Source organism: Gobius niger (genome assembly GCF_951799975.1).
Source record: "Gobius niger genome assembly, chromosome: 8".
Taxonomy (NCBI): domain Eukaryota; kingdom Metazoa; phylum Chordata; class Actinopteri; order Gobiiformes; family Gobiidae; genus Gobius; species Gobius niger.
In genome coordinates, this window is record NC_136859.1 from 13312270 (window position 1) to 13339945 (window position 27676).

Below are 27676 nucleotides of genomic sequence, written 5' to 3' on the forward strand. Positions count from 1 at the left end.
ATAATTCGTCAGCGCAGGCCTTGACTTTCCTGTCAGACTGGCCCGTGACAGCTGTCTTCTGCTCACACCAGTGGGCGCACCTCACAAGGATTTGACTCGGGCTTTACGCGTTCACCACACCCTTGCGGTCTGATAGGCTCGAAGTTTCCTAACCCCGCCCCCTCTCCACGCGCGGAGCCGCCCTTCCAGGACCCGCGTTGCCCTGTTGCTGCCAAACCTCCTCAAATAATGCAGTGACTCATTACTGTAAACGACACATGGACTCTTGATTCGGGGTTAATGTTTCACTTTGAATTTGTTACGGCGAGGCAATGCGTAACATGGAAACTTTCAGAGAACTTTTGAAGGATCCTGATTTATGATTATTTTTATTTTTTCTACTACGCATTTGGAGACGCTTCTTGCGTGCATTCTGCAAAACAGCAACGTCAAATGATTTAAGAGTTTGTTGGTGGCTGTCTCAAAGTGCGGGGGGCTTTTACGGACCCTGGTTGTGAGAGCTCGTGCGTGCCCCCCACCTGTTCCGCGGACGCTGTGGCCGCGCTGTGCACGTCTGGCTGGCTGCCCCTGAGGCGGGAGGATGGGCTCTTCTCCTGAGTGGACACCGGGGGCTTGGAGACTGACGGTTCTGCTCTGCAACATACTCCCCGCTGCATTGGCCAAGAGACACGCCGTTTATTGGAATTCAACGAATACAAGGTGGGGGGAAAACAAAACACCACAGCTTAAAGCTTAAAGCTTATCACTTGGGAACGAGGGAAACGTCAAATGATCAGCATTAAGACAAACACGTCTGAGCTTGTCACGCCACACACTGTTGCTCAATGATCACAGTAATTCCAGCTTAATGAGTCAGGATTCGGTCGGTTTGAAGAATCTTACGCAACACTTTTTTGACCCGCATCTGAGTCGGACTGAAGACGCACTGATTATTGTCCTGCGCTCTCTCGTTTGCTCCACTGCTTTGGTACAGTTGTAAAAGTTTCCCTGTTAGTTCTTTAAAGGGCTCTCTAGAGTAGACAGCAGCACGCAGGTGGGTGGATATTAGCCTGATGCGCTCGGGCGAATGTACTGAGGTCTTTAAATGGGAAGGAGCGGTGTTTGTGCCAGTGCGTAATGGCTTGATTGGGGCCATTAGCGGACCTCAGTGCCTCACCTGCTTGCTCGTCCAGGTGTTCCATAATGTTACCGCGGCTAATTGAAGGGTTGAGTCCCGAGAGCCAGTCCGGTTACAGCCCCCAAAATAACCCGTCCGCCTTGTTTCCACCTGCTTAGGCCTATTTGGACTCTCCGCTCTCCTCGAGGCCCATTCCCCCAAATGCTCGGTTAGATGAATGACCTTTTTTTGCTTAATAGCTGCTCCGGCTGCACCACTGTCGTTATCTGTGACGATATTCTTGTATCAGTGCGGGTGTTTTTTTTTTTTGTTTTTTTTTGTGATGCGTAAAACGTGACAGAATTACGGCTCTCGAGATGGATCATTCCCCGAGGGCCACTTTGTCAGGCCCGCAGTGCTCATCTCGCACCGCACAGTCGACCAAGGTTATACATGTGGTGTGTCCAAAAGAGCTAAAAGTGTAGTTGTAATTGGGTTTCTGAGCTCAGGAGGAACAATGCGGAGGATTAGGAAGCGCGCACCTCTCTTTGCTCCCGGGAGAGGGGAGAGAGGGAGAAAGAGAGGGGGGCGCAGTTCTGCAGTATAGGGCAGGCCATAATCACGGTGCTATCAGCGTCATGGCGAAGGGGAGCCCGGCGTGGCACGGAATCGCTCTGATCAGCAGCACCACCCAATCACAAAGCTATCAAAGAGGCTCCATCCTCTCTCTCTCTCTCTCTCTCTCTCTCTCTCTCTCTCTCTCTCTCTCTCTCTCTCTCTCTCTCTCTCTCTCTCTCCCTCTCTCTCTCTCTCTCTCTCTCTCTCTCTCTCTCTCTCCCTCTCTCCCTCCCTCTCTCTCCCCACGGGTCTCGAGCGCCTCTCCAGCTCTCCTTACTCTTCATTACCTGCTTTGTTACATCCCTCTCCCCTTTTCATTTATGTCTCATGCTCATTTGTCTGTAATGCTCCCTCCTGCCTGCTGATAGATATTGGCACTGTGATTAGTCAAGCTTCACTCATCTTCCCATACTATATTCTCTATTAGCAGGCACTGGCAGCCAAGCAGTGCATTGTCCAAAACATAGATCACGGAGCACCAGGCCGGGAGAACGCCTCCATAGGTCAGGAGACATGTCAACCTTTGGATTAAAAAGTAATACAGAATAATCATTGACAGAAGTTGGAGGCTGTGTTTCTCTGAGTGCGTCATGTGGAGAGCTGATGCTGCTGCTGCCCTATTTCTTATGGGTTATTCCTTACTTTATTCCTAGTTTTAGACGCAGGTCAGAGTTTTAAGCTAATTGCAGACTTACACAGGGACTTGCTGACCTAAATGGATTCCGAAGTGGTACTTTGCGCAAAAAAGTTGGGAAATTACTAGTTTGAAATAAAGTATTGGCTTGCAATCTGGGGACTGGAGGCTATGAGCACAGTAGTGTTGTGCCAGTCTGAGGGCCACATGTAGAGCGGTGAATCAGGACAGGCATCTGGCTTAAAGAGTATGTGAATCGCTCAACTCGAGGGCTGTACAATTTTAGAGCAATTTATTTTCATGAAACGTTTTTGCGATTGTGACTAGACTCAAGATTTTAGCTTCAAGGTAAAGATTTAGACCACAGTGTAAGTCAGCCCAGAAGCATTAACACTTAGATATACAGTAGACTCCTAATAGGCCTGTCAAGATAATTACTATATCGAAATGACAGATAAACAATACACTTTTGTGCTTAATATTTATCATCAGTACATTTATTAGCATTTTCCCCCATTTTTTCTAATGTAATACTTCCTTTTTTACCCACAGTAAGTAGTTTCTCATAATTTTTTATGTTCATTGTGATACTTTAAGGTCTGGTCTTTATCAAATTCACAAGAATGAGTAAACAGTGTCTGCTTAAACTAATACCACCAAACATTTACATTACAATTTTATCACAGAATATTTTGCCGGTAGTGCTGTGGAGCATCCAAGTGCTCTTTCGCAAACCAAAGTGTAATACAAAACTGCTGCAGTTCAGCGAGATTTAGGGGGTGTACTCACTTAATCCACGCTGTCCTGTGAATGTTTACATGTTATAGCCAATTAAAACATGATGAAATGTAAATATTTGGGTGGTATTAGTTTAAGCAGACGCTGTTTAATCAGTCTTATGATTTTAATTAAGATCAGACCACATTTCATGACCAATTTAGGCAGAAATGTGACGGTGTACTCACTTTTTCCTCCCTGTTCCTGTAATTTTTAAGCTTTAGAGTTTGTTTCTGTGGCATTATCAGGTCTTCAATAATATTGTTTATCGCAATAGTTTTCTGCCTCAACACATCGAACTCGAGATTTTGTTATCGTGACAGGCTTACCTAATATCACATGCATTTCAGAACATGTTATAGCCTTCTACAGAAGCGGTGGATTTTAGACTTGATACATCCTTACAGAGACAGATTGTATGTTGTTTTTGAGGACAATATGTTACGTATTAAGTGCAATATCTGAGACTAACTAATTTCAGCCGTTCAAATAGCAATTTTGATAAAAGTGCGATAAATGTGCTGTTTTATCTCTGAGAAACATTTGATATAACCTTCAGATCGGTGCCTCTAAGCAACCTGTCAGAAGCGGTGATTGCCGTGAAGTGTCCAGCCCTGGAACCAATCTCTAGATTTTTGGAGATAGCATCTTGGTTAGGTGAGCTAAAGGATGTGCTTTTGGTTGTTTTTAGGTAAATAGAAAGAAATCGTTATCTGGTTTCGTGCCTTTTGCTTTTCAGTCGTGTAAAATGGCGCATTTTCCGAAAAGAAAAAAACAACATCTCCATTTTGAAACCACTGGTCCCTCCTTTGTGACACCAACATTCTGTGGCTCACCTTTTCTTTTGGACGTCTAGATTTATGGTTTTAATGAAGCGGGGGCAGTCAAGTGGAGACTCCTCACTGCTAATACTCCTGTAACAAAGGCCCACTCAAACACTTTAACTACTGTTCTTTTAGCAGTCTGCAGATTGAAAAATGGAGCTCTCAAATGAAAGTGATGGATCGCGCGCGAGGTCAGCGGAGAACATTGTCAAATCACACCCCGCGCTTCTTTATTGTGTGCCTCTCTTTTATGATTTCATGAACTGGCTATTTTACGGTCGTTTTATTGCTGTGTGGTAGCTCCTTATTAAAAGTAAAATTATTTTGCACTTCGTGGAGCAGTTAAATGTTTGTAAAATAGTGCATGTACTTTGCTCTAAGAGTTAGTAATGGTCTACTCAGCCCCCTTGTTGAACTAAGCAAGTGGACCAGGCTGTTTGCTGACACAACACCGGCTGCCTCTCCAGTCACCGCACATTCATCCTCATAAATCCACTCGGGAACTTTACTCACACCTGCCCAACTTTTTAGAATGACCCTTGTATTTGTGGGATATGGCACAGAAAAAGCCTTTAAACGTCTATGAATTAGCTTCCCGTGCAACTAAGGAAAGGTTGTCGTGCAAAGGCAATGCGACATACACCAGGCGCTCTGTATGTCCGCAGCTATTGGCTTAGTTTAAAGGAACAGGCCACCGGTTTTCCATACTGAGATATGTTCTTATCTGAGCTTAGACGAGTTGATGTGTACCTGTCTGGTCTTTGTTCGTGCGCTCAGTCACGCAAAAAGACCAAAGATGGGCCAAACGGGGGTGAAGTTAGAAACGATAAGCTCTTCCATGTTTTCCCTATTTAAATGCATGTAAGCAGTTATCCAAGTACAGTTACACAAAATTAAACATGTTGCTCTTCTAAAAGGATAAAAAGGGGTACTATATGCAGAGACTTCTATAGGAGTGAAGATATTACTGCGCGGACGTCGAAGGTGTTATTGCGCCGCACAATATAGTTCCCCTGTTTATCCGCTTAGAAAATCGACGTGTTTAATTTTGTGTAACTATACTTGGATTGTGTTGTAACCATATTTAAATAGTAAAAATATGGAAGAGCTTGGTCGCTTCTAATTTCACCCCCGTTTGGTCCCATAGAGGAGAGGAGGAGAGGCTAAATGCTAACAACATCTTCAGTGTTTTTTTGCGTGACTGAGCACACGCACAAAGACCAGACAGGTACACATCAACTCGTCTAAGCTCAAGTAAGAACATATGTCAGTATGGAAAAACGGTAGCCTGTGCCTTTAAGGTGCCACATTGAGAGACAAATGACAGAATCTTTAAAACCAAGGCTTAGCGACATACTTCAGCTTCTACTCTAACCTTATTCTCTAGCAGCACTTGGTTTTACTCTGGTTGCTTTTCTTAATGCAGTCCACTCATGTCTAAGGAGTACAGCTGCTTGTAAATGTGACTGGATTACATTGTGAAAATAAGTGCCACGCACACAAACTTTCTTCATCTCATTGCTTTATCGTTTGAAAGCTCCCCTGGATGACTGAACTTGTAGCCTAATTGTTTCGTTTTGGTTTCAAACAGCGTGCAGTAAAACTATTTCTGGAGCTCTTAGCTTTGCATTTTGAACCCAGTGCCTTTCTCTCTCTCGCTCCTGCTCCTCCCTCATTAAAAGGCCGAGGTGGGCCCTGAACCGCTGGGGCATGTTTGAGCAGTGCGTGAGCAGATGAATATTTGCATTGCCTGCTGCCTCTGTGTCTTTATTGAAAGTGGCCTCTCACAAGTCTGCGCTGTAATCTGCACTGTGTTTATGCATCATTTCCCCTTGTTGTCCGGATGATCTGCTTTAAATACCAGAGTCAATCACATGTGTGTGTGTGTGTGTGTACATACCACACATAGATTAGACATACATTCCATAGCCTTGCAGTTCAGAACAGGGTAAACTGTCAGGAACTTCTATTTCTTCTGGTGTTATCTTTTCTTCTTTCCACTATAACAGCTCGGACATGTTTTGTAATTTGTGTAGTTACATGTAAGTTTTCACGTCTAAACATAGAGTGAAGTTTATGTACTTGAGCTTCTTCGGATGGCACTGGAAAAAGGACCATCTTAAGTTAGATAAATTACATAAAAATGCTTGAATTAAGGCATTTCATGTTGAGTGTGAGTCAATATGATCTGATCTAAGGTTAAATAAAAAGGCCAAGGCCAATGGAACAAGCATGAAATCAGACAAATTCACTTTTTACATTTAAATATATGTCTCACTTTTCACTTGAAATGATGCAAAATGATCTGATTTAAGAAAAAAAATACTTGTTCCATTGGCAATGAGAGGTTTTATCTGATCCAATACTTGACCAAACCTACTCAAACTTTAGATTTAATCTCTTAATACAAGTAAATTTATGCAGGTGATTCTGTTTCCAGTGTGGCACTCAGGCTCATATCCAAAATAAGACTTAGAGATAATTTCATATACAGTTTTGCTTCAGTAAAAGTCAGATTTCTTTCATATGTAGGTCTACTTAACCCCTGCATTAAAAGCACATATTCTCCAGTTTGGCTTTACTCCAATCTAAAAGCTTTTAGAGGCCAGTGTTATGCCTCATTTGAAAGCTAAGACCTACAAAACTCACCTAAAGGGAGAGTTTTTAGGTTTGACATTTTTTTACCCATCACTTTTTTGCCACATTTTCATCGCCTTTTCTCACTTTTGTTTTGCGTTTTTGTCACTTTTTATTTAATCTTTTGTTTGTCATGTTTTTGTCACTCTGCATTTTCACCCCTGTTTCTGTCTCAACACTTAGTTCAAGAGGCTTTTAGACTCAGTTTAGATTCTGATTTGATCTCGATCTCTTTGTGGTACTTTTAAGGCCAAATTACCAAAACTTGTGGCAACAGATGGATTGCATGTAAACATAATATTAGCTCAGCCTTTAGCCCACATGGAATAATGCTGATACACTGCACTGACAGTTCTTTTTACCAGTCGCTGACATGTTATGAAAGTAGTCCGTTTGTTCTAAGTTACCAATACTTGAAGCACATCAGATGACTACGGTTAACTCACCCATAGAAAAAAGTTATGCAATTTGCTTCAAACCTGCATTGTGGACATATAGCTTCCTAGCAGTGTGTGCATGCGTAAGACTCTGCTCTCCATCCCCTCTCCTCTGCATCCTCCTTTTCTAAATGATTAACAGACAAAACCTGCTCGGAGTATATTTAACAAACTCTGGGAGGTAATCAGTCCCACTCTCCTGGCCCCCCTCTCACAAGCCGATCTCTCACACGCCTCATCTGTCACCCCGGCTGTATGCGTGTCCCCGTCGCTGTGTCACGGCCCATTGTGTGTCTATGGAGATCGGCCCGGCCTTATCTGTCGCGCTGTCTGCTTGTTTGTTCTGTATTGAGTGTATTATCTGGGAGTACACGGGAGCCTCTTCATCTCTGTCGCCCAACAATGCCAACAAGTGATCTGCGGGGAGATTTGTGGGTCGACAATTGACACTTTGCAGAGACAATGGCGTCTGCTTCCTCATTGGTTAGAGCAGGATTTGGGGAAATGGGTCTGGCTTCGCTGCTGGAGGAGGTTTCAATAATTTGTTGAGTGAGAATAAATAACTTTTCCAACTTACTATGGAAGGTAGGAAAAGTTTGGACCTCAGGTGGATATCTATAGCGACGGCTGACTTAGATAGAGCAGTATTGTAGTAGTAGTATAGTAGTAGAAGAGGCAGTCGCTGAAGCAGAGAGTCTTGTACTAGGCACGTATTAGTCATGGCAATACCAATAAGTACTTTTAACAAGGCTTTTGCTGCCTTTTCTTCAACAAATACTACTGTCTAAGTATACATTATATCCTTTTTGTCACTTTGGTGATAAACAAATCCTAAAACACTGCTGCAAACCCTTTAATTGTGAAAAAGTCACTGCATGATTCATGATTATTCAACTTTCATCCTCTCGGCTTCAGGGAAAGTAGAGGGGGAAAAAAAACCTTAGGCTCCGTTTAATTGCGGGAACACTCACCGACCGACCACTGCGCCGGCCTGAGCTGTAAATAGGTCATTGCTTTTGTTTCTTGAGAGGATTTTAGGTGTGACTGGACTTGGAGTACCCTTTGCTTCTTGATGCTGAGTCTTTCTAAAGGTGGGGAGTTGAAGATATGGCGTATAACCTTATTCTGTGGGCTGCTTCTTCCGGTCTTCTTCTTCGTCCGGTTTATCTGTATGTGGCTTTACTGCCGGTGTTTAGCAACGCATTTAGGAATCACCTTTTACTCTATGCACGCGTTCGGAAGCTTCCTGCACACACACGCCGCTTTCGGATTGTGGTCGGGGCGCTCGGGCTTGTGTGTTCAAATGGGATCAGATAGCCACAGTGCAATGTAGACACCATAAAAGAGTCGCATTTCTCTCTCCTCCTGGTCAGGATATTTAGTCAATCGATACCAATTTAACCGGCAGACATTATCACGGGCATCTCGCATTATCACCAGACTGCATATGGACCCGTCTCGTTCCCAATTTCTCCACCCCCCAAACCGCGGGCCTGTGTGCACACATGCATCAGCATTAGGGCGCATTAAGCTGTAATAAGTCGTATTGTGCGGTTGTCTGCGATCGGGGCGGAACAGCTGTGGAGTGAAATGAGGTGCGTCTGGCTCCGCCGCTGCACCGAGCGGGTTTAGCTTTGGCACAAAATGGCCGCCATGTATGTGTAACACGCATGATTATATGCTGTTGAAGTGAAGTGACTTCTGTGGGGAAAGAAATGTACAGATTTATCTTGATTTTTGTTGCTGTTTTGGAGTTAATACAATAAGGAAATCATGGTTGCACTTATTTAGGCAGAGGTGGGTAGTTCTCAGTTACATTTACTGTAAATTTTAGAGGAGCTTTATCATACAGTACTTTTTACTTCTACTTGAGTAAAATTATATTGAAGCATCTGTACTCTTACTTGAGTAAAAAATAATTGTTACTTTTTAAATATTTAAGCGGCAAATGCTTCATTTTCATTGATAAAGTAGATGTAGATCGTCTTGTGCGCCTTGTTCTTTAGAATAATTCATATTTTCTGTATTTTCTGCCATTTTCTTAGAATTGGCTTTGGAAAAACAATGAGTTTAACATGATTTTATGTTTCGTTTCACACAAATTATGGCGACCCTGAAAATAAATGGTACTTACAGTTACCCAGTACTTGCATTACTGAAGTAACATTTTCTCTAAGTACTTTTTTAAAAACCCCTGAGTAATTGTTCAATTAATTAATTTTGACTTGTACTTGAGTAAGATTATGTCAAATAGGGCTGAATTATATTGTAGTAGTAAGTAACGTAACGTATGTGATATGGCTGTGTAATATCACGATATTATTGTGATAATTTACTAAACCAACACGATATGTTCCATTCTAATTAAAGCCGTAAGAAGTAACATGTTTACCTTAATAAATCTTTTTTGTAGTCCCTCTGGGGGTAATACAAGTGTTTATGGGATGTTTGGAGGGTCTTTCATCTCCCCCTGGTGCCTCTGGCCAGAAAACCATGCTTGCAACTTCTCCGCCACCGGACCGGAGCAACCAGTACACACTAATGGAATCACAAAGAAGAAGCTAACATGCTAACGGGGAAAGCTAACTGCGGGCTAGCGCCACTTAAACAGTATTTACAGCCAAGTTTGAGTGAAAAAAAAATATCTCCATTGTGTAATTGGATGTACAATATCCCTCTCTCCCTTTGTCTTTTCTGTCAGAGTAGTATTTACTCTCACGTACAAATAATAAGTAAAAAAAACGCAACTTGCTACAACACCTGCAGTTGTGCTTATGGCCTCTAGGGGCAAGAGTTGCCTAGTACTGCTTCAAACACACAACTAGTTTATCAGCAAATTGTATCAAAAGAAGACTTAAAAAAAAAGACCAAGGACCAAAGCAGGACTAAAACTGAAGTTAGTAAATGTTTAAATTTGAGCTTTTACAAGTTCAAGTTTAAGTTCAATGCTGATAACATGTTTCGATATATTGCGGCTTCTTGCTATATAGATATTGCACCTAATATCGCAATCCAATATTTTTTCCAATATATTGTACAGCCCTAATTTCAACGTAACGTTACTCTTACTTGAGTAAATCCACAATATGCATCCTTAAAATGATAACAGTTACACTTTGTACTGTATTTCAAAATAACATGTGTATTTGTGCCAGTGCTTTCAGTTCATGGTCATCAATGAGCTCTTACCACATTAAACTGTTATCTTGAAAAAAAGCTGAAAACAATCATTTGGTTGTTAAATGAAACAGGACTTATCCATGCGTCTGCCTCCACACCCATCGGCTCAAATGGACGAGTTCATGTATGTTCACACACAAAGCTTCCCTCACTCCCTGCCAAACAACCGACCTGGGAATTCCCTGAGACAGAAATTGAATTAGTATTGACCCTGGCAGAGCAAAAGGCTGTTCAGAAACCTGGATTATTGTAGCGTGCACGGTCCTGTCTGCTGGAGGACACGCGTTTCACCACCCAAATCCACTTCTGCTGCTCACCGAGATATTTTTAACCTGTGCCAAACCGCTACCAATTTTCCCAACCTGCCAACTCCACATTTTTGGATTCAATGGTCTATTTCGGCAAATGATGCTGGAATTACATCACCAATCAATTTGAAAATCGGCTTGTAACCCGGCGAGAGTACACCGGGGTCTGTTGATATCGCAATGCTGAAGTAGCTTGATTTGAACACAGGCGTTTGAGTCAAAATCGTTAAACTAAAGTCATGCAACATGAATTTTGACTTATATTACGGAATGGCATTTCATGACTCAGGAATGATCCACTTTTGATAAAGAATACTTCCTCTTTACCCTTGGCCTTAACCAACCTTAACCTCGGTTCGGCTCTACCCAAATCTAACTAAATCTAAAAGCCTACTGGCCAGTGTAACGCCTCATTTGAAAGCTAAGACCTACAAAACTGATCTCAGATTTGACTTCTCGTTGTTACGTTGGAGTTTTTTTTTTACTCTTTTGTCATTTTTTAAGTTCCTTTTTTTTCGCTTTTTTCTGGCTATTTTTATTGCTATTTTTATTGCTTCTTTGACACGTGAGTTTTTTTGGTCACGTTTTTGACTCTTTTTGACTACTGCAAAATTAAATATTGTTGACGTTTTTTGTCAGTTTTGATGCTTTTTGTCTATTTTTTTCTGCTTTTTTTCTGCTTTTTTGTTTTATTTTTTTGCTTGTTGAAATGTTGATTTTTTTTTAAATTTTGAATTGCTTTTTTTTAAATACATTTGTAACTTTTTTGTCGCACTTTTGAGGCTTTTTTGTTGCATTTCTGTCCCTTTTTTGTCGCTGTAATGATTTTGGTTGTTTCTGTTAGAGGAAAACATTAAATCTATCATACTGGGCCAAGCTATACAGTCGTACTATCTCTGCCATAGCCTTGACTGTGGAGCTCAGGCGCCCACTCTCCACTGAATGTTTGCTTGTGTGTCAGTGGAAGCATAGACAGACTTGAATGGTAGAACTAGCGCAATGTCTCGAGTTCATGTCTCCGGGTCCCGCAGTGATGGTAAATAAACTTCTCCTGTATAAGACATCCAGCCTGCTGCCTGTTCTTCATCTAACCTCTCGAACACCATTGTTAATTCTCTAACAGTTGCGTTTTCATCCTTGTTTTCGTCTCATTTTCGACGCTTCTTTCAACAAGCTTTTTTGATTTGGGTAAAGCCAAACTGCAGAAAATGTGCTCGGTTCAGGTGGGGGTTAAGAGGTTAAAAGACAAAAAATGAGTTCATGTTCGCACAGGGATTCCTGCTTCAGTTCAGGCAGTTCATATTTCATTCCTGTCTCCAGTGTTTTTTGTTCCATGACATGTTTTCCCAAAATCATACTGCCTTTCTACACTTTTCAATCTCTAAATAAACTTACTGGAGTATGTTTATTTAAAGAAGAATCCACGAAAAATGACAGTGTATTCTGTCATGTATTTAGGGGCTTAGCTGTTCTGTAGCCGCTTCCATTATCTGAATACGACTTGCTTTGTTGCTGCTGTGAATACTTGGAAGTAACGCTTTGTGCCAGCCATATTCCCCCGTTCCTCCAAACCCCCCTTTAATCCTATGCTTTGTTTTCCTTTTCCAAGGGATCACATGACAACTGTTGTAGAGTTTCCAAATCGTTTGCATGAATTGGGAAGTTTCCCTCTTTTTTTTTTTTTATCATTGTGCTACAAAAAACTAATATTATTTTGGCATCGCCTCCCAGAAGTAAAGCAGCCTAGATTCCCCTGCCCCTGGTGATGTACAACACTCATTTCTCCGCTGCCACACGCAAACACATGCATATGAGCGGTGTGCGATTTCTCCTCGAGGCCTCGGGAGACGGTGAAAAAACATTAGACCCCGGGTGGATGCAGGAACGCCGTCTACACATTCTGACTCCCAAAACAGCTCCGGAAAAACCCTTGGGATGGAGGGATGAAGGGAGAGAGAAAAAGCCAAGAGGATGTCGGCAAGTATTACTACTACTGTCAAAAGAGAAGTCCCCTCCTTTCCATACTAACGCGCTCGTATGCAGTGGGTGCCGCCGCTATACGTACCCCAGGGAGAAGTGGAGTAGCTGGTGTGGGAGTAGCTTTTCTCTGCTGACTGGGCAAACACCTTCTTCGGTCACGCGTGATATAAGAAAAAAAAGGGTACCTACTGCTCAGCTTCCTGGAGTAAAGTATGAGCGGAATGCAGTGTCATGTGCCTATTCAAACACGGGCCGTATTTTCCCAGCTTTGCCGATGCGAGCGATGAAAGATTCCTGCGTGCGCGTCGGAGTGTTATTCTTGCAGGACCACATGATAGGACACGAGACGCGGTTTGAGCCTTGTCTCCGCAGCTATTCTTTTCTTTTTCAACATTCGGATCAGATCTTTTATTCATAGGTTTCGTCGTGACATTTTTATTTTTTTATTTTTTTTATTTGCACTTTGATCCGCGAGGGGCTGCATGAGGGGGTTTCATGTGACGATGAGCAATACCTGTTCACGTCACCATGTGTGGAGCACTGTGTTCCTGTAACGCAAAGTGTTGCCGGTGTAGTAGATATTAAAGGGATATTTCAGGCTTGCTGATTTCTGGAGATATTTTTGTTTGTAATTCATGCAGTTCTTATATTTGAAGAGTTACGTGGCGCTAGGCTAGTGCAAGGCTAGCGCATTTCTATGGTATCAGCTAGCCTGCATTAAAAACAGTCTGACCCGCTCCACAGTGCACCTGAGGCAAATCCCTTATAACGCCAGAGTAACCATATAAATGTCTGTGTCGATAGAATAATCTTTGGAATATAACTGACCTTGCATCACATGAATGATCGCATTTTGAGGGACTATTTTCTAGCAGATCCCTCCGACACAGACATTTATATGGTTAGTCTGGCGTTATAAGTGATTTGCCTCAGGTGCACTGTGGAGCGGGCCAGTTGCACTGCCGATAGGCATCGAGAATTTTTTAGATTTGGGTAAAGCGAGGCAGGAGAAAATGCGCTCGGTAGGGCTGTCACGGTAATTACTATATCGACTATCGTTCAATAAATAACAGATAAACAATACATTTTTGGGCTCGTCATTTTTCTGCCTGAGAGAGAGTATCGAGTATCGTTAGAGTCAATAATATCGTTCATCGCGATACTTTTCTGCCTCAATATATCAAACTTCAAATTTGTTATTGTGACAGGCCTGGCTACGTGACTAAAAAAATGCATAAATGACTCTGCTGCTGATCCACTTTTGCACGTGCTACTCGCTTTGCATACGAGCAAACGCTTGGTAAATACATTTGAACGCAGCACTTCAGAACAAATTGACTGAGGGTGCATTCGAGTTTCAAAAGGATGCAAATAGAGTTTCTCGCCATTAAAATACATTGGGATGCCATTAAAACTGAGGGTGCAAACATTTCAAAATGAGGTTGTAATGCACCCTTTTGCACCCCTGTAGATCTTGTTTGAATGTCTGGCAAAAGTCGCATGAACAGTAGGAGCCATAGCTTTACAGAAATAGGTTCAAAATTACTTTTTACTTCCTCCACTATCCCTTTCTCGCCCAGTGCACCGTGTTCATGTGCTTGTACTCTCCATCCATGTTTGCTACCTGTAAAATGAAGGGGGACAACAGGTCCCAAATCTCCATAGCTGTGTCCTTGTATCTGCAGAACTCATGAATCTCATTGCTCTCGTATTCAGGCCCAAATGGAGTTATTCTCCGGCACCGCTGCGTCTTTCTGATTGTGTAGCTTTAATCTGCGTGTTCTCCCAAAAATACACCTAGTGACAAATGCCCGGTCATGCAAGTCAAAGAAAGCCCTGAGTAGCTGCGTTTTTTCTTTACATATAAGATGCTTCCCTTGTAGAAAATTGTCTTGAAACATTTTTTTGTCGTTCCTTTTTATGGTCGGGTTTGCTTACTTTGCGGTTGCAGGGGGAAATAAATAAATCCTTCCTCTGACACAAAGCACTCCTCCTGGCTGTTAATCTTTTAATATTGGGTCATTGTGGTTCATTACTTTAAGTCATGGCCAGTCATGTTTAATCCCAAATGAAGCAGATAATCCCTGTCGCTGCGGCTGTAGACTATATGAAGTGTGGGGACTGGTGTGTGCGTCCAGCCCTTGACCCTCGCCACATCCTTCCTTCCTCCCTCCCTGCCTCCCTCCGTCCGCAACTCCTTCTTCCCCTCACATTGTGTCCTAACCTTTCATTAGAGTTGTGGAAGAAGTCCGCAGCGTGGCCTCTCCAAGAAAAGTCAGGGGCATCCGGCCGCAAGGCATAACACTCCAAAGTGTGGTAGAATAGTCCTATTTTATTTGTATTTGCTTAGTGAGTAAGAGCAGCAGGCAGTTTTCTGTTCTCTACATTTTGAAAGGTATGTAGTTATGTAGGAAAGGATTTCGACTAATCCTTTTGGAAAGCCTCACTTGATATTGTAACATTCAAGGCTGGCCTGTGCAATTAATGCAGAATTGAGAAAAAAAGATCATTAAGGAGGCCCTCCTGCTTGTCCATCCAAAGCACAGAAAGTCCGTCCTGCGGCTGAACTACAAACGTAACGTGATGAACTGTTGTATTTGTCATGGAAATAATGATATAATAATAATATTTTTTATACGCAGCTCTTGAGATAACGCTACTGAGAAGTGCTCACCTTTTGCTGAAAGGAGAACCGAAGTTTAGAAGCCTCTATATCCTTTGCCAAGGGCTGGTTGTTATGGAAAAGTCTAAAACTCTTCTTCAGGAGCAGATCTCACAAACGCAGCTCAAAACAAGCTTGTATTATTTCATGCCTCTGGGATGATTGTTTTTGTTCCCTCCACATTTCACGTGCTAATGGCAAGTGCTTTTGGTCCGACATAAACAAACAGCGCTGTGTGATGATGTCATCAGGCCACGCACTTGGTTTGCTTGGGCAGGTGTGATGGCTGGCCAGCAGGGGGCAGGTGAGACAGGGATGTCTCAATAGAGGATTAGTTTAGAAACGTGATAATATAATGCTGACTTTTTTTTAACTGTCCAAGGCAACCAATAATCGTTTCAATAATCGTGATTTCAATTATTACTAAAATAATCCTGATTATTATTTTTTGTATAATCGAGAAGCCCTATTTCAAGGTTACAACTTAAATTTTTTTTATTAGGTGCAAGTCTTGGGGGTCACAAGCCAGTTTCATTTAAGTGCTACTTCTGCCAGAGTCTGCATAAACACGTTTCAAAAAGGCCTATGTGCGATCAGAATGACTGTGTTTTGGAATAAAACTGTCCCACAGAAGTCTCCACAACCAGCCACGAGTCCTTTCTAAACTTTGTGCCATAAAAAAAAAAGTGTTATCCGGAAGCGCATCTGGAATAAAATATGTCAAATCAATGTGTGAATCAATAACTTGCTGTGATGACCTTGGAAAAGCCGAATACAAGGGAAGAAAATTACACAGAATCTATAAATAAGCCCATGCACTCAATATGACCCCATCTGGGCATACAGTATATAGATTGAACAAGTGCACTGAACGGTGCTGCGCCCAAATGTCACTAATTGCTGGAAAACAAAACAAAAAAAAACGCCCCAGAGGTTTAGTTAAATACACAGAGTTGAGACAGATGACAGTGAGGTGACAGATGTTATGTGTAAGTATATTATGTTTTAAAAGTCAACATTCAGTTCACATTCACATCCATCACATCCACATTCAAACACACATTAATATTTAACCTCTTAACCCCCACCTGAACTGAGCGCATTTTCTCCAGTTTGGCCTGACCCAAATCTAAAAGCTTTAAAAGAACATCACACAACTAAAAAGTGACAAAAGAGCGACAGAAAGATGTGCCAGAGAAGCAACAAAAATGTGGCAAAACATGGTGAAAACGTGATGAAAAAGCGTCATAAAGAGATATGAAAAAGCAGCAAAAAGGGCCGAAAAAGTGACACATAAAGAGACGAAATCACGACATAAACGCTTCAAAAATGTGACAAACAACGTGACGGAGAAGCAACACAAATGCGACAAAACGTGATGAAAAAGCAACATAAAGAGACATAAAAGAGACAAGAAAAGCAATGAAAAAGCAGCAAAAAAACTGCTTCAAAAATGTGACAAAAAATGTGCCGCAGAAGCAACAATAACGCAACAAAAACATGGCAAAAACCTGACCAAAAAACAACAACAAAAAAGCATGAAAAAGCAACATAAACACAAAAAAAATGTGAGGAAAAAGTTTGGTAGGGCTTCTAAATGAGGCACTGTTGCTCTCCAATCAATACGTTTTTAGATTTGGGTAAAGGTGAACTGAAGAAAAAGCGCTTCGTTCAGGCGGTAAGAGGTTAAGAGAAAACTGACATTTAACTGTAACACTTTACAATAACTGCACCTTATTTAGCCTTAAAGAACTACTAACCCCTCCTTCAGAGCCTCAGCGCCAGAGCCTCAGATTTGAAAATCTCAACAGAAAGGGGGCGTTGCCTGGAGGACTAAGGGGCACGCGGGAGGGGTGAGGGGTGGGAGGGGCCTGGGTCTGTGATTGACAGGCTTGAGGCTTCGACGCTGCACCGCTCCTCGTAAACAAAGTCCGAGCATGGGAGCATGGAGTTCCAGCGAGCTAACTTATTTAGCAACATGTTCCACTGGGACAGATCTACAGCTCTCTCTACACAGGGGGGGCATCGTGGCAGACAGCGGCCTTGTACCTGAGGCGCTGGGTCATTTATTCCTCTGTCATTTACAAAGCTAGCAGCTTAGCATTGAGCTCGATCGACGTTAGCATCGCAGCTAACGTAACTGGCTGCTTCAGAATTTACCGATCTATTTTAGATGTAGACTTTTGCTGTGGTCTACGTGAACATGGGAGATGTATCTCAGTGTCCTCAGCAGAGTGTGTGATAGAGAGACGTGGCTATTTGTGTTACAAAGATTTTTATTATAGCAAAGTGCACAAAACATATCACATAAATAAATATATGTAGGCCTGTATTATTGAGCAAGAACACTGTCTTTTTGAAATTGTTTTTGGTTTGCCATTGAAGATGTGAAATAATCTTTCAGGTTATGTTTCTCTAAAGGCTTGACTCTAACATTGTGAACCCAAAGAGCCAGTTAGCCCTAAGTAAATAGCCTGAAGTAATTTCTATAACTAAATTTAGTGAATTAAAGGTTTAACCAACGTTAACACATACACTAAACTACCACTGAATGATGACACTGTAGAGTAAAGACTATAATGAAGTATTTATATGTATGCTGTTTTAGTTGAATATTGAAATATTATAGATCTTGTTTTGTACCAGTTTTCTTACTTGATTCTGCACTTCTGGCTCTTACAACAGTGCAATTTCCCTATTGTAGCACAATTTCTTTGGTAAAACTTACTACAAACTTACATCAGACAGCTCACATTTCACTTGAGGTTGAGCTGCATGTGCCACTCACTTGGCCTACATAGATGTGTGCAATAAACAAATTGAACAGACAAAGTTGACTGGTTATGTTATACAATACCAACTGTAATAAAAATATACATGCAGTAAGTTTTCAGCTTCTAGAAACAGAAAGTGGTGCTGCATATACCTTCCTGTGACATATCTGACAGAACATATACAGGCTTCATTTTTTTTTCACTGCCCACAATTAAATCTTGCATGAAACATTGATTTTAATCTATTACGTTGTCCAATGGGCACAGAGTGGTTCAGGCACAGGTACTTTGTGTGCTCCTGATATGGGAGAGGATCCTCGACCACACTTTCAAACAGCAGGGCCATTAGTTGGTCAAAGTAGACTGTAAACAAAGCACAAAACATTTGTCCTTGTAAAAGCATTGGTTGTGTTGTTTTTAATGTGACATACCTGAGGTAGCTCTGGTCTTCATGGCTCTCACTGTGTAGTCTCCACGCTTGAATTTTGGATACACTATGGCATACAGCAGCATATGACGATTTGCCTTTTTTAATCATAATTCAAGGCACCAACCTGCACCCTAAAATTTCACAAATAAACATTAATATGCAGTATCTATGTATTATTTTCTAAACATTTCAAAGTGCTAAAATAACTCTAGTGAATATTTGTTGAACCTCTAGGATTCATTACCTGGCCAGCATTCCTTTGAATAAGAAGCCCAGACTATTGTGAGAGAATCAGACTATGGAATGCCTCAATATGCGAAGTGTGGTATTGTGGGCTTATTTTAGCTTAATCTTTCAAAAAACGTGGTGTTAACAAAAGAGTAAGAGTCTCTTGCATGCTGCTATGCCTATATAGAATTATGAAGAATTACATAGAATAATAAATTGATATGTGAAGTGTAAATACATCAATATAAATTAGATATTGGGAGGACTAGTTGTAATTACACATACTTGATATTGGCCACACTCTTGCATCATCCCCAACCAAAGGCCTGTGAAGACAGCGAGGGAACAGGGGGTTTACCGTGGACATTCTGAATGTAGTGATGCCCAGATGTCCACTCAGCCACAGCTTCATCACCTGAGGAGGACTTTGATGGTGACCAGTAGAGATGGTTCATATAGATGGTTCACAATGCTTTTCTTCCACCTCGTCATTTCCTCCGTTCACCTTTTCTTGCCCAGCGCATCATTTTTTTCCGATCCTGGGACACCCAACAAAGACAAAAAAATATATATATATTGTTACATGATATATAAAATTAAATCACAGGCAAAATTACACAATTACATGACAAAAATACACATTGGACTTTGGTTAATGGTTAGCACTATAGTTTAGCTCTATAAGCTAGCTCTATAATCTACGTAATTTATTTGCCATACAAAATGACCAAGTGCAAACTTTCTTCAAATCTGTATGCAGTACAGGTGCGTTGGTCACCTTATGTCTTCTTGAAGAATCTGGACCTGTGCCTGCTCACAGCGTCCTGTTTGTCTGGCCTCTCATATTGTGCACAGAGTGGTTCAGGCACAGGGACTTTTTCTGAATGCTCCTGATACAGGAGAGGATCCTCCACCACACTGTCAAAGAGCAGTGCCATCAGCTTGTCGATATAGACTGTAAACAAGGAAAAAAACGTTTGTCCTCGCTGACTTAAAAGCGTTGAACTCATTTTATAAATGTGACATACATGAGGTAGGTTTTGTCTTCAGGGCTCTCACAGTGTAGTCTCCGTGTTTGTACTTTGGGTACACAATAGCATACCTAAGCACACCCTCTACCGTCGTTGCGTGAGACCTATTTGCATTCTCATTGTAATGCAATGCAGCAACTTGCAACCTGGGGAAAAAAGTATGTTTACATATATATATATACACAGAACATAAACATTTGTAATACTTTCTGTAGGTATTACCGAGCAAACATTCCTTTGAAGGAGAAGCCCACACTTTTAGGGGAGAATCTGATAATCAGACTGTGGAAAGCCTCAAGGGTTGATGTGTGGTACACCGGACTAATTTTTTCTACATCCTTGACAAAGCGTGGGGCCAAAAGAATGTCTGTGAGTCTCTCACACGCTGCTGTACCTACAGAGTAAAGCATTTTAAAGAATGACATTTACAATGGCAATGCTAGCCTGAAATCTATTAAATCCATAAAATACAATGGCCAAAGGGCCAGTATTGCTTGCTATACTTACTTGGTTTGAGCCACACTCTTGACCCTTCCCCAACCAGAGGCCCATGGAGGCACTGAGGGAACAGGACGTTGTCATGCGTGTGGACATTCTGCATGTGGTTCGCCACAGAAGTCCACTTGGCGACAGCCTCTTGTCCCGAGGAGGACGTAGAAGCTGACCAATAGAGGTGGTTTACAAGGCTTTTCCTCCACTGGCCAGCGTCCTGGGTGCTCTTTCTCTTTCCCAGCTCATCCACTTTCTTCCCAATTCCTAGGTATTAAAATATATATTTACTAAATGCACAATAACCATAATATTACACAGCATAACCAAAATGCATACCCTTTCCCATGTGCCATGGGTCAAAGTAGTGACTGATTTCCTTTCTTTCCTCCCGTAAAAACTTTTGCACGCCGGTGTGTCGGTCCGTCACAATGGCCTCCACATTGACACCCCTCTCTTCCAGCATAGTCAGACTCCGCACAAAGCCCTCCTTCTCCATGCGCACGCTGTTTCCAACCTCATTGCTCTAATAAGACAAAAAAAATAAGAATAAAGAATTCTATCATAATGCACAGTTATCCCAAATTACATAGTTATGTTTTTATTGTAATGTTTTACCTGGACTAGCTGGATGTCAATGACTTTGTTACACGTTAGATTCATCATGGTGTAACTGCCATACTTGGCTGAATGTCCTACATGAATGCAAGTTATACATTAGCTGACTTTTATTAATACTTCAGATAAATGTTTATGAAATGTATTTACCAGGTGAATCTGCCCGCATGTCCCCGCCCAGTGTAACAGAGCCGCTTTCAAGAGCCTCCCTGATGAGGTCCTCCTGCTCCAGCTTCCACTGCCAGTTTACCGTAGGGATGAGGAGCTTTGCCTGATGCCTGTAGAAGCACTGCTCTGACAGTCCCTGAATATTGAAGGCCCCCAAGAACTATAAAATTAAAACATCTGTTATCATTGGATAATATATGGAAAAATCAAATGTTTTTGCAGTACCTTTGAAATCTGACTAAACGATGAGCCGGTGAACAGCACAGCAGCACAGAGCTGTAGGTTTCCAGCTGGGATGTTGTTCACCATGGGCTGACTGGACCACTGACTGGAGAACTCACAGCGAGGACACTGTTGAGTGACCCGAAGCAGTGTGCCGACTGTGATCGTGTCCACAGCACAGCGACCAGTGCAGACAGGACATGGCCTGAACAGCTCCAGCAGTTGGTCCTCATGAACAATATATTTTTTGTCCTTGTGTGGAGGGACTTCAGCAGGAATGCTATATAAAAGAAAGGATATTTCATTCCTCAAAAAACCAGGACGCTGTATATATTTTTTCAATTAAAACTCTTTTCTTTTTACCTTGAACAGTTCACAGTGCTGGCACTGTCATCGATGTGGAAGCTGGGGTCAGACGCAGACACCTCACACCTTCTCCTTTTTAAAGGTGTAGAGGCTGCTCTGGGACTGTCAGGAAGAGGGATTTCCATCAGGTCCTCAGTCCCACAACCGACGCTTGTGTAAGCGGTCCGGGCTTGAGTAGCTGTACAAAACACAAACAAAATAAACACGTTTAAAATGGCAGTAATTACACAACTTGTGTCTAACTATATAAAACAAACAAAAGTGGTGACTGTTTTATACATAAAATGACAGTACTGTATAAAGGATAAATAGAGATCACCTTTGCTTCGCCTGCTCGGCTTCACATTGGCCTGGACACTTGCATGCCATGTAATGACTGGATCAGTCTGGCAACCAATTTCTCTGCTCACTTTTGGCTGAAAACACAAAAATAAATAATATTCATAAAGTGTACACACACGTGACATGCACATAGATTGTAAACTTGTATTGATGATTTATAGGAAAACAACCTACAATATACTTTAGAATATGCCACCCTATAGCAGATAAACCAAATATTTGTATCAGGTTCATGATGGCTACAGTAGCTACTAAAAACTTCCAAATGGTTTGGCATTTTGAATAGCTGCGTCCAAATAGGTGTAAACTTTGGTTCACTTCAGAAAACTTGTCAACATGAACATAATTAGCAGAATTGATCCTACTTTGTGAACCTGTTCAACAACAATGGCAATAACAACTATACTGATTCTGAAAGCACGTAAGAACAGCTCACATCTGTGAGCGCCCAATGACCACATGGTCCACCTGGAGAGGTCAGCCCTCTCCTCACTGACCACACGGTCCACCTGGAGTGGTCAGCCCTCTCCTCACTGACCACACGGTCCACCTGGAGTGGTCAGCCCTCTCCTCACTGACCACACGGTCCACCTGGAGTGGTCAGCCCTCTCCTCACTGACCACACGGTCCACCTGGAGTGGTCAGCCCTCTCCTCACTGACCACACGGTCCACCTGGAGTGGTCAGCCCTCTCCTCACTGACCGCAGTCGAGCATCAAACGGGAGTACGTTCTAGCTATACGTTAGCTTTACAGGCTAGCTTGTAGATGCTCTACTGTCAAAAGCTACAGTCATGTAAAACTTAGATTAGTTTGGTGCTCAGACTCGTGCACATTTGCGCACAGTGTTGGCGTAACTTTGCAGACGGATACATTAGCAGGCTGCCCCGGGCAGCGAGTAGACGCGCTTATAACCGGTGGCTGCTGTTCCTCAGCCAAAGTGAGCGAGTGCGGGACACGTCGCCTGGAGCTGACGCTGCAGAGTCTATTTACACGCCATATTTTTTCAACATATCTACACGACTCATGTGATTGGTATTATCAGAGGCCAAAACGGCGAATTTGTTTGAGACACTACAATAACGATCTATTCTGACGTGCACATCAAAATTCTATATACTGTACATGACTCAATCTGTGAGCAAAGTAGCTACTACTGACAGAAATGACCGGGACAGAGTGAACCAAGTGCCTCTTTTTACAGCAGCTACAATCATTGCAATTATTACCAAATCCAAAATGGGTAAATCATCATTATTTTTCTCACTCACCTCACATTGGCGCCCGAAATCGTTCTGTTGGCGGGGCAGCAGTGTCGGTGGGCTAAGGCTCAGTCGTGGAAGAGCAAGGGTGGGGACGGCCTCGCTCTTCAAACGGAGAAGACTAGCATAGCCCAGTTCAACCTCCATGAAGTTGGCGAAGGAATCGCGCGTAAAATGGTCTTTGCAAACTCCAGCCTGAGCAGGGAGTTCGCAGTTTTCCCCCAAGCCAATTGCGCGCGTCCACTGGCGCCTAATTTCTAAGTTCTGCGGAAACCTGTGCAAACCTACAGAACTGTGGCACCCCACTACACTACACTTCCTCCCCATCCTAACACAGTACAATTAACAACTAACAATTAAATTATACACGATAGACCACTAAAAACAATACTAACAAACGCCCTAAGCTAAATTGAGCAAACTAATCTAACAATAAAAGCAACTAGTGATTACAACTACAATATTCAACAACTAACACTACTAAAACTATACAATTATCTATAATAAACAAGCTATCCTAATAAAATCTACCTAAATGCTATGATAACTAATCGCAAACCTGACAATCGATGAAAATATTCTCTCGCTATTCCAACTCCAACTCGCTACGGGGGCGTGAGCGAGACTGAGCCCTTTTATACCCCAGAGCGGCAGGGCCCGTGACATCATCTCTCGCCTCCTGACATCATCTCTCTCCCCTCCGCTAATTGGGTGCCGAATTCAAAAAATCAAATGCAGTACCGACAGTTCGCTGCAGATGGCGCCACACAGACGGTTTGGGACACAAAGACAGGATTTCAACAAATTTGCACTAAATTGTTAAAATAGTGACAGATACACGTAGACAACACTATAAGATACCCATTTATACAACTTAGCTAGAAAAAAAAGTTGATTTTGGGGTTAGTTGTTCTTTAATAAATGATGAATTAACACTTAATTAATCATGAACAGTTCATTATGAGTTAGGCATTAACTGTAGTAGTTACTAATAATACAACTAATGACTTGTTCATGATGAATTAAGTTGTTGATTCATCCTTTATTAAGGCTAAATCAGGTGTAGTTATTATAAAGTATAAAGATTAGAAAGAGGCCTGAACAACAGATTGAATAACTTTTACACAGCATAAGACCTCATAAAGTTTGAGAGTTACGACGATAAAAGTTACAATTTCGATTTGATTGTGATGAATTTCGTGGCCTTAAATTGTGTCCAAAAACCTTAAATTAGCTCCAGAAGCTGACAATTACTCACATCCTATAATTTGTGAGTAAAGTACATATATCATTTTTTTTACTCTGTGGGTCGTAATGCGACGAGTCCGAGTGTGCAGCCTCTCCGGGGTGATGCGCCCGTCCCGCCGCGAGGAGGAGAGCGGGTAAGGGAGGGGCCAGGGGCAGCTGTGCGTGACTAGAACAGGACAACACGGCTTCACCCTGGGGGGAACGAGGGAGAACTTTCCGACTGGAGATGAGCACGCAGCGATATGAATCTGAACGCTTGTGACGGAGAAAGATGGAGCCGGGGTAAAGTGGTAGCGGTGGATCGAGAGGAAAAGGAGAAGAAGAAGAAGAAGAAGAAGAAGAAGGGGGAGAAAAAAAAACAAGTGAAGTGACTGAGAAGGGAGGGAAGGGCCAGTTTAGTCTCCGGGGATTCCAAAGCAGTGACCGTGAAAGTGCTTAGATAAACAGAGAGACAGAGACGGGGGGGGGGGGGGGATGAGGAGGTGTGAGGACCGCCGCAGGACGGAGACAGAGGGGGAGGAAATGAGACCTTCTGAGGGTGGGCTGAAAGAAAGAAAGGAAGAAAGGCAGTCGAGGAATTGGAAGTTTTTCAAATGAGTTCAAGGGGTAGACTTTCAAGCCTCTATTTGCTTCTGACCCCACATCCATCTACTCCCTCTCACTCGCGTAAATTATTCAGTCGGGCCAGCGGTATTAGTCTGGACATCTCTGGCATGGTTAAAATGGACACACTGTAACTTCTGCTCTCGCTCTGGGACTCTCTGTTGTTATTAAGTTTCAAGAAATATAACTTTATCCTGCCCTCAAATGCATTTCTCAGGCTTGTAGTTTTTCAGACTTCGGAACAGTGACTAGAGACTTGCCGAAGTGCACAAGAGGGCTATGAATAATGTGGTGTTAATGATATATTATAAGTAAAAAAAAGTGTACACTAATATACTCCAACGCAGATTTGGAAAACTGCGGAGAATTCTGCTCTTGTTGCAAAGAAGAGACGGAATATGCCATTTTATTTATGTTTCTGATCGGTACTTTATTTAGAATCACCTGCAGCGTGTCACAAACAGGTCACTCACAGTGCATCTAAACCTCAATCCAACATACTTTATTTGTAATCCAGAGCAAGAATGTAGCGGAAGAGTCTGCATCGTTCCACCGCTGACAGACACAAGGACAGTGATACCAATAACTTAATTATTCACATGGTCCAGTGGCTGACCTTCACACTCCAGCAGTGCGGGTGGAAACAGCGACTACAGCGTCAGAAGTATGACCCACTTAGTCAATGATGGATTCTTAAGGCCCGGTCTGATTTATTGGCTAAGTCTGTTTTCTTTGCGCGCGCCCTTTTCACCACAGAGAAATCTTTGCAAATGTGCGTCTGCTGCTCGAATGTCCTCCGTAACCCACTTACACAGGTGAGTCTCGCTGAGGGGGATAAGTGTTTTAAGTAAAGTTGAGACCAAGTGATAATGCTGCCATATCGTGGTCCAGCAGAAGAAGGGCATTTAGCAAAGAAATGTGGTGGTTAGAGTCGCCGTTATGGAGAGTTTTGTCCTGTGCATTTGACCCAGCTTTCATTGGAGGATAATCCCACTGCACATGTTTTCGAATACTATCTCTATTTTTTCCCCACAGCCTTTAATCTGCCTCCCATTTTGCTAGATTTCCCTCCGATGTAACAATTTCTATTTCAATTTCCTTACTACAATTCAGCTTAAACTACATTCAGACTGCAGCCTAAAGCGAACTAATTACAACTTTTTTTTTCCTGGCCCATAAACAACCTTAACCTGGCAGGAGTCAGATTGATATTACAGTGCCAATAACATTAGCATTGATATCAATCTGGGATCACACCAGCTTAAAGCGTTCAGGGAGAGGATGCACTTTTGGAGCAGTTGATGATTGGATCAAGCACGCATATTATTTAGTTTTGAAAAATGTTTTGTTTGTTTGTAAAATATGTTAAAGTTGTGAAAGTAGTATCTCGTGTTTTTTTTTTTTCTCTTTTTTGTTATTTAGTTTCTAATCGAGTTTCGTTTCGTCCAAACCACTTCTGGTTCATATTCAAACAGATCGGTGAGAGCGGCACAAAATGGATCTCGTGTGTTTGTGTGTGAACTCTCAAATACAGCAAGAATTCAGCTTGCAGGTCAATGCAACCTGTATCTGATACTTCATGACAGTGTAAACAACATGGATGAGATTTTCTTTCAAACGTGACCCAGGCCACTTCGAAACGTGGTCCTAAATCCGAGACATATCCGATCTTTTGCAACTTAAGTCTGAACGGTCAGGTCGCATTCATCCAATCTATGAATCTGTAGAAATTGTAAAAAGGAGCAGAGAGGGAAAAACTACAAGTTCTCCACTCACCTCACTATCCCACTGCGAGACTCCACAACTGGACGTTTCTCTGTACCGGCTCAAAAACTGCCTTTCCTTCTTCTTAAAACGATTAAGTCGTGAAAATGCTCACAACAACCGTAGCAATACCAGTTCCACGGTACTATCCGTGTTTACTTGGGCAAACGCAGTGTGAACTGTATTGTGTCCTCTTCTTCTTGTTCTCCTTGTGTGGTCACTTTGGAGACATTTGTCAGATACAAGTCACGTTTAATTACCAATGTGAAAGTCTGAATGCAACCTGTGTCGCTGGGGCCTTTGGAACTGAGCTTCAGTTTTTATGATTAGCAAAGCAAGCCAGTTGTTATAAAAATAATAGCACTGCACCATGTGTTTAACGGCCAGCCCATCTTAGTTGTGAGTTCATGGTCAGGTCAGCGAATAAAACCAGTTTTTAAATGGTACAGTACGGCTTTCTGCTCCACAGTGTTGGCACAAACCCAACGTGCCTAACCTCTGTTTACTCCAAAGTTCACATTATTTGCCCTCACCCTATAATTTGCCCAGTGTGCGCTTGTGTGTGTGTGTGTGTGTCGAAGTGCAGGCCCCAACAGCCCAGATAGAGAGCACATAAACTCCACAGACAAATGATGTTGACACAGAGGATCAGCATAACTGCCACTTGGTGGACGTGCTCATTGATGGATTTCGTAAGTAGTTTGAGTGATGCCGTTGCTTGTCCCTCCATCTTTGTCAGGGAGCGCCACATTTAAGTTTATGTGTCCGCGATGCAGCCTACATTTACTCGGAGAGCTCTCATTATGCTGAGGTTGAGGCTAAAGAAGTGCATAGGGTGAAGCGAGCCGATGGACGGATGGGGTTACGGCTTTGGGTTTTGAATTGGTTGTTGCGCCTCTGCTCTGACCTCACACACCTTCTGCTCAACATACTGCGCACTGTAACACTTTTTCACCTCTGCAAATCACACTTTCCACCTG

General features: G+C 42.3%; 1 protein-coding gene across 1 annotated transcript in view; it reads left to right on the forward strand.

The window, feature by feature from the left end:
• Positions 1-243: 243 nt before the first annotated feature.
• The window catches only part of efna4 (ephrin A4), a 56783-nt gene continuing 29350 nt past the window's right edge, over positions 244-27676 (forward strand). The window contains exon 1 of the mRNA XM_079560948.1: positions 244-699. Coding sequence (XP_079417074.1) covers positions 581-699 — 119 coding nt within the window. The 5' untranslated portion in view covers positions 244-580. The remainder of the gene's footprint in view (positions 700-27676) is intronic.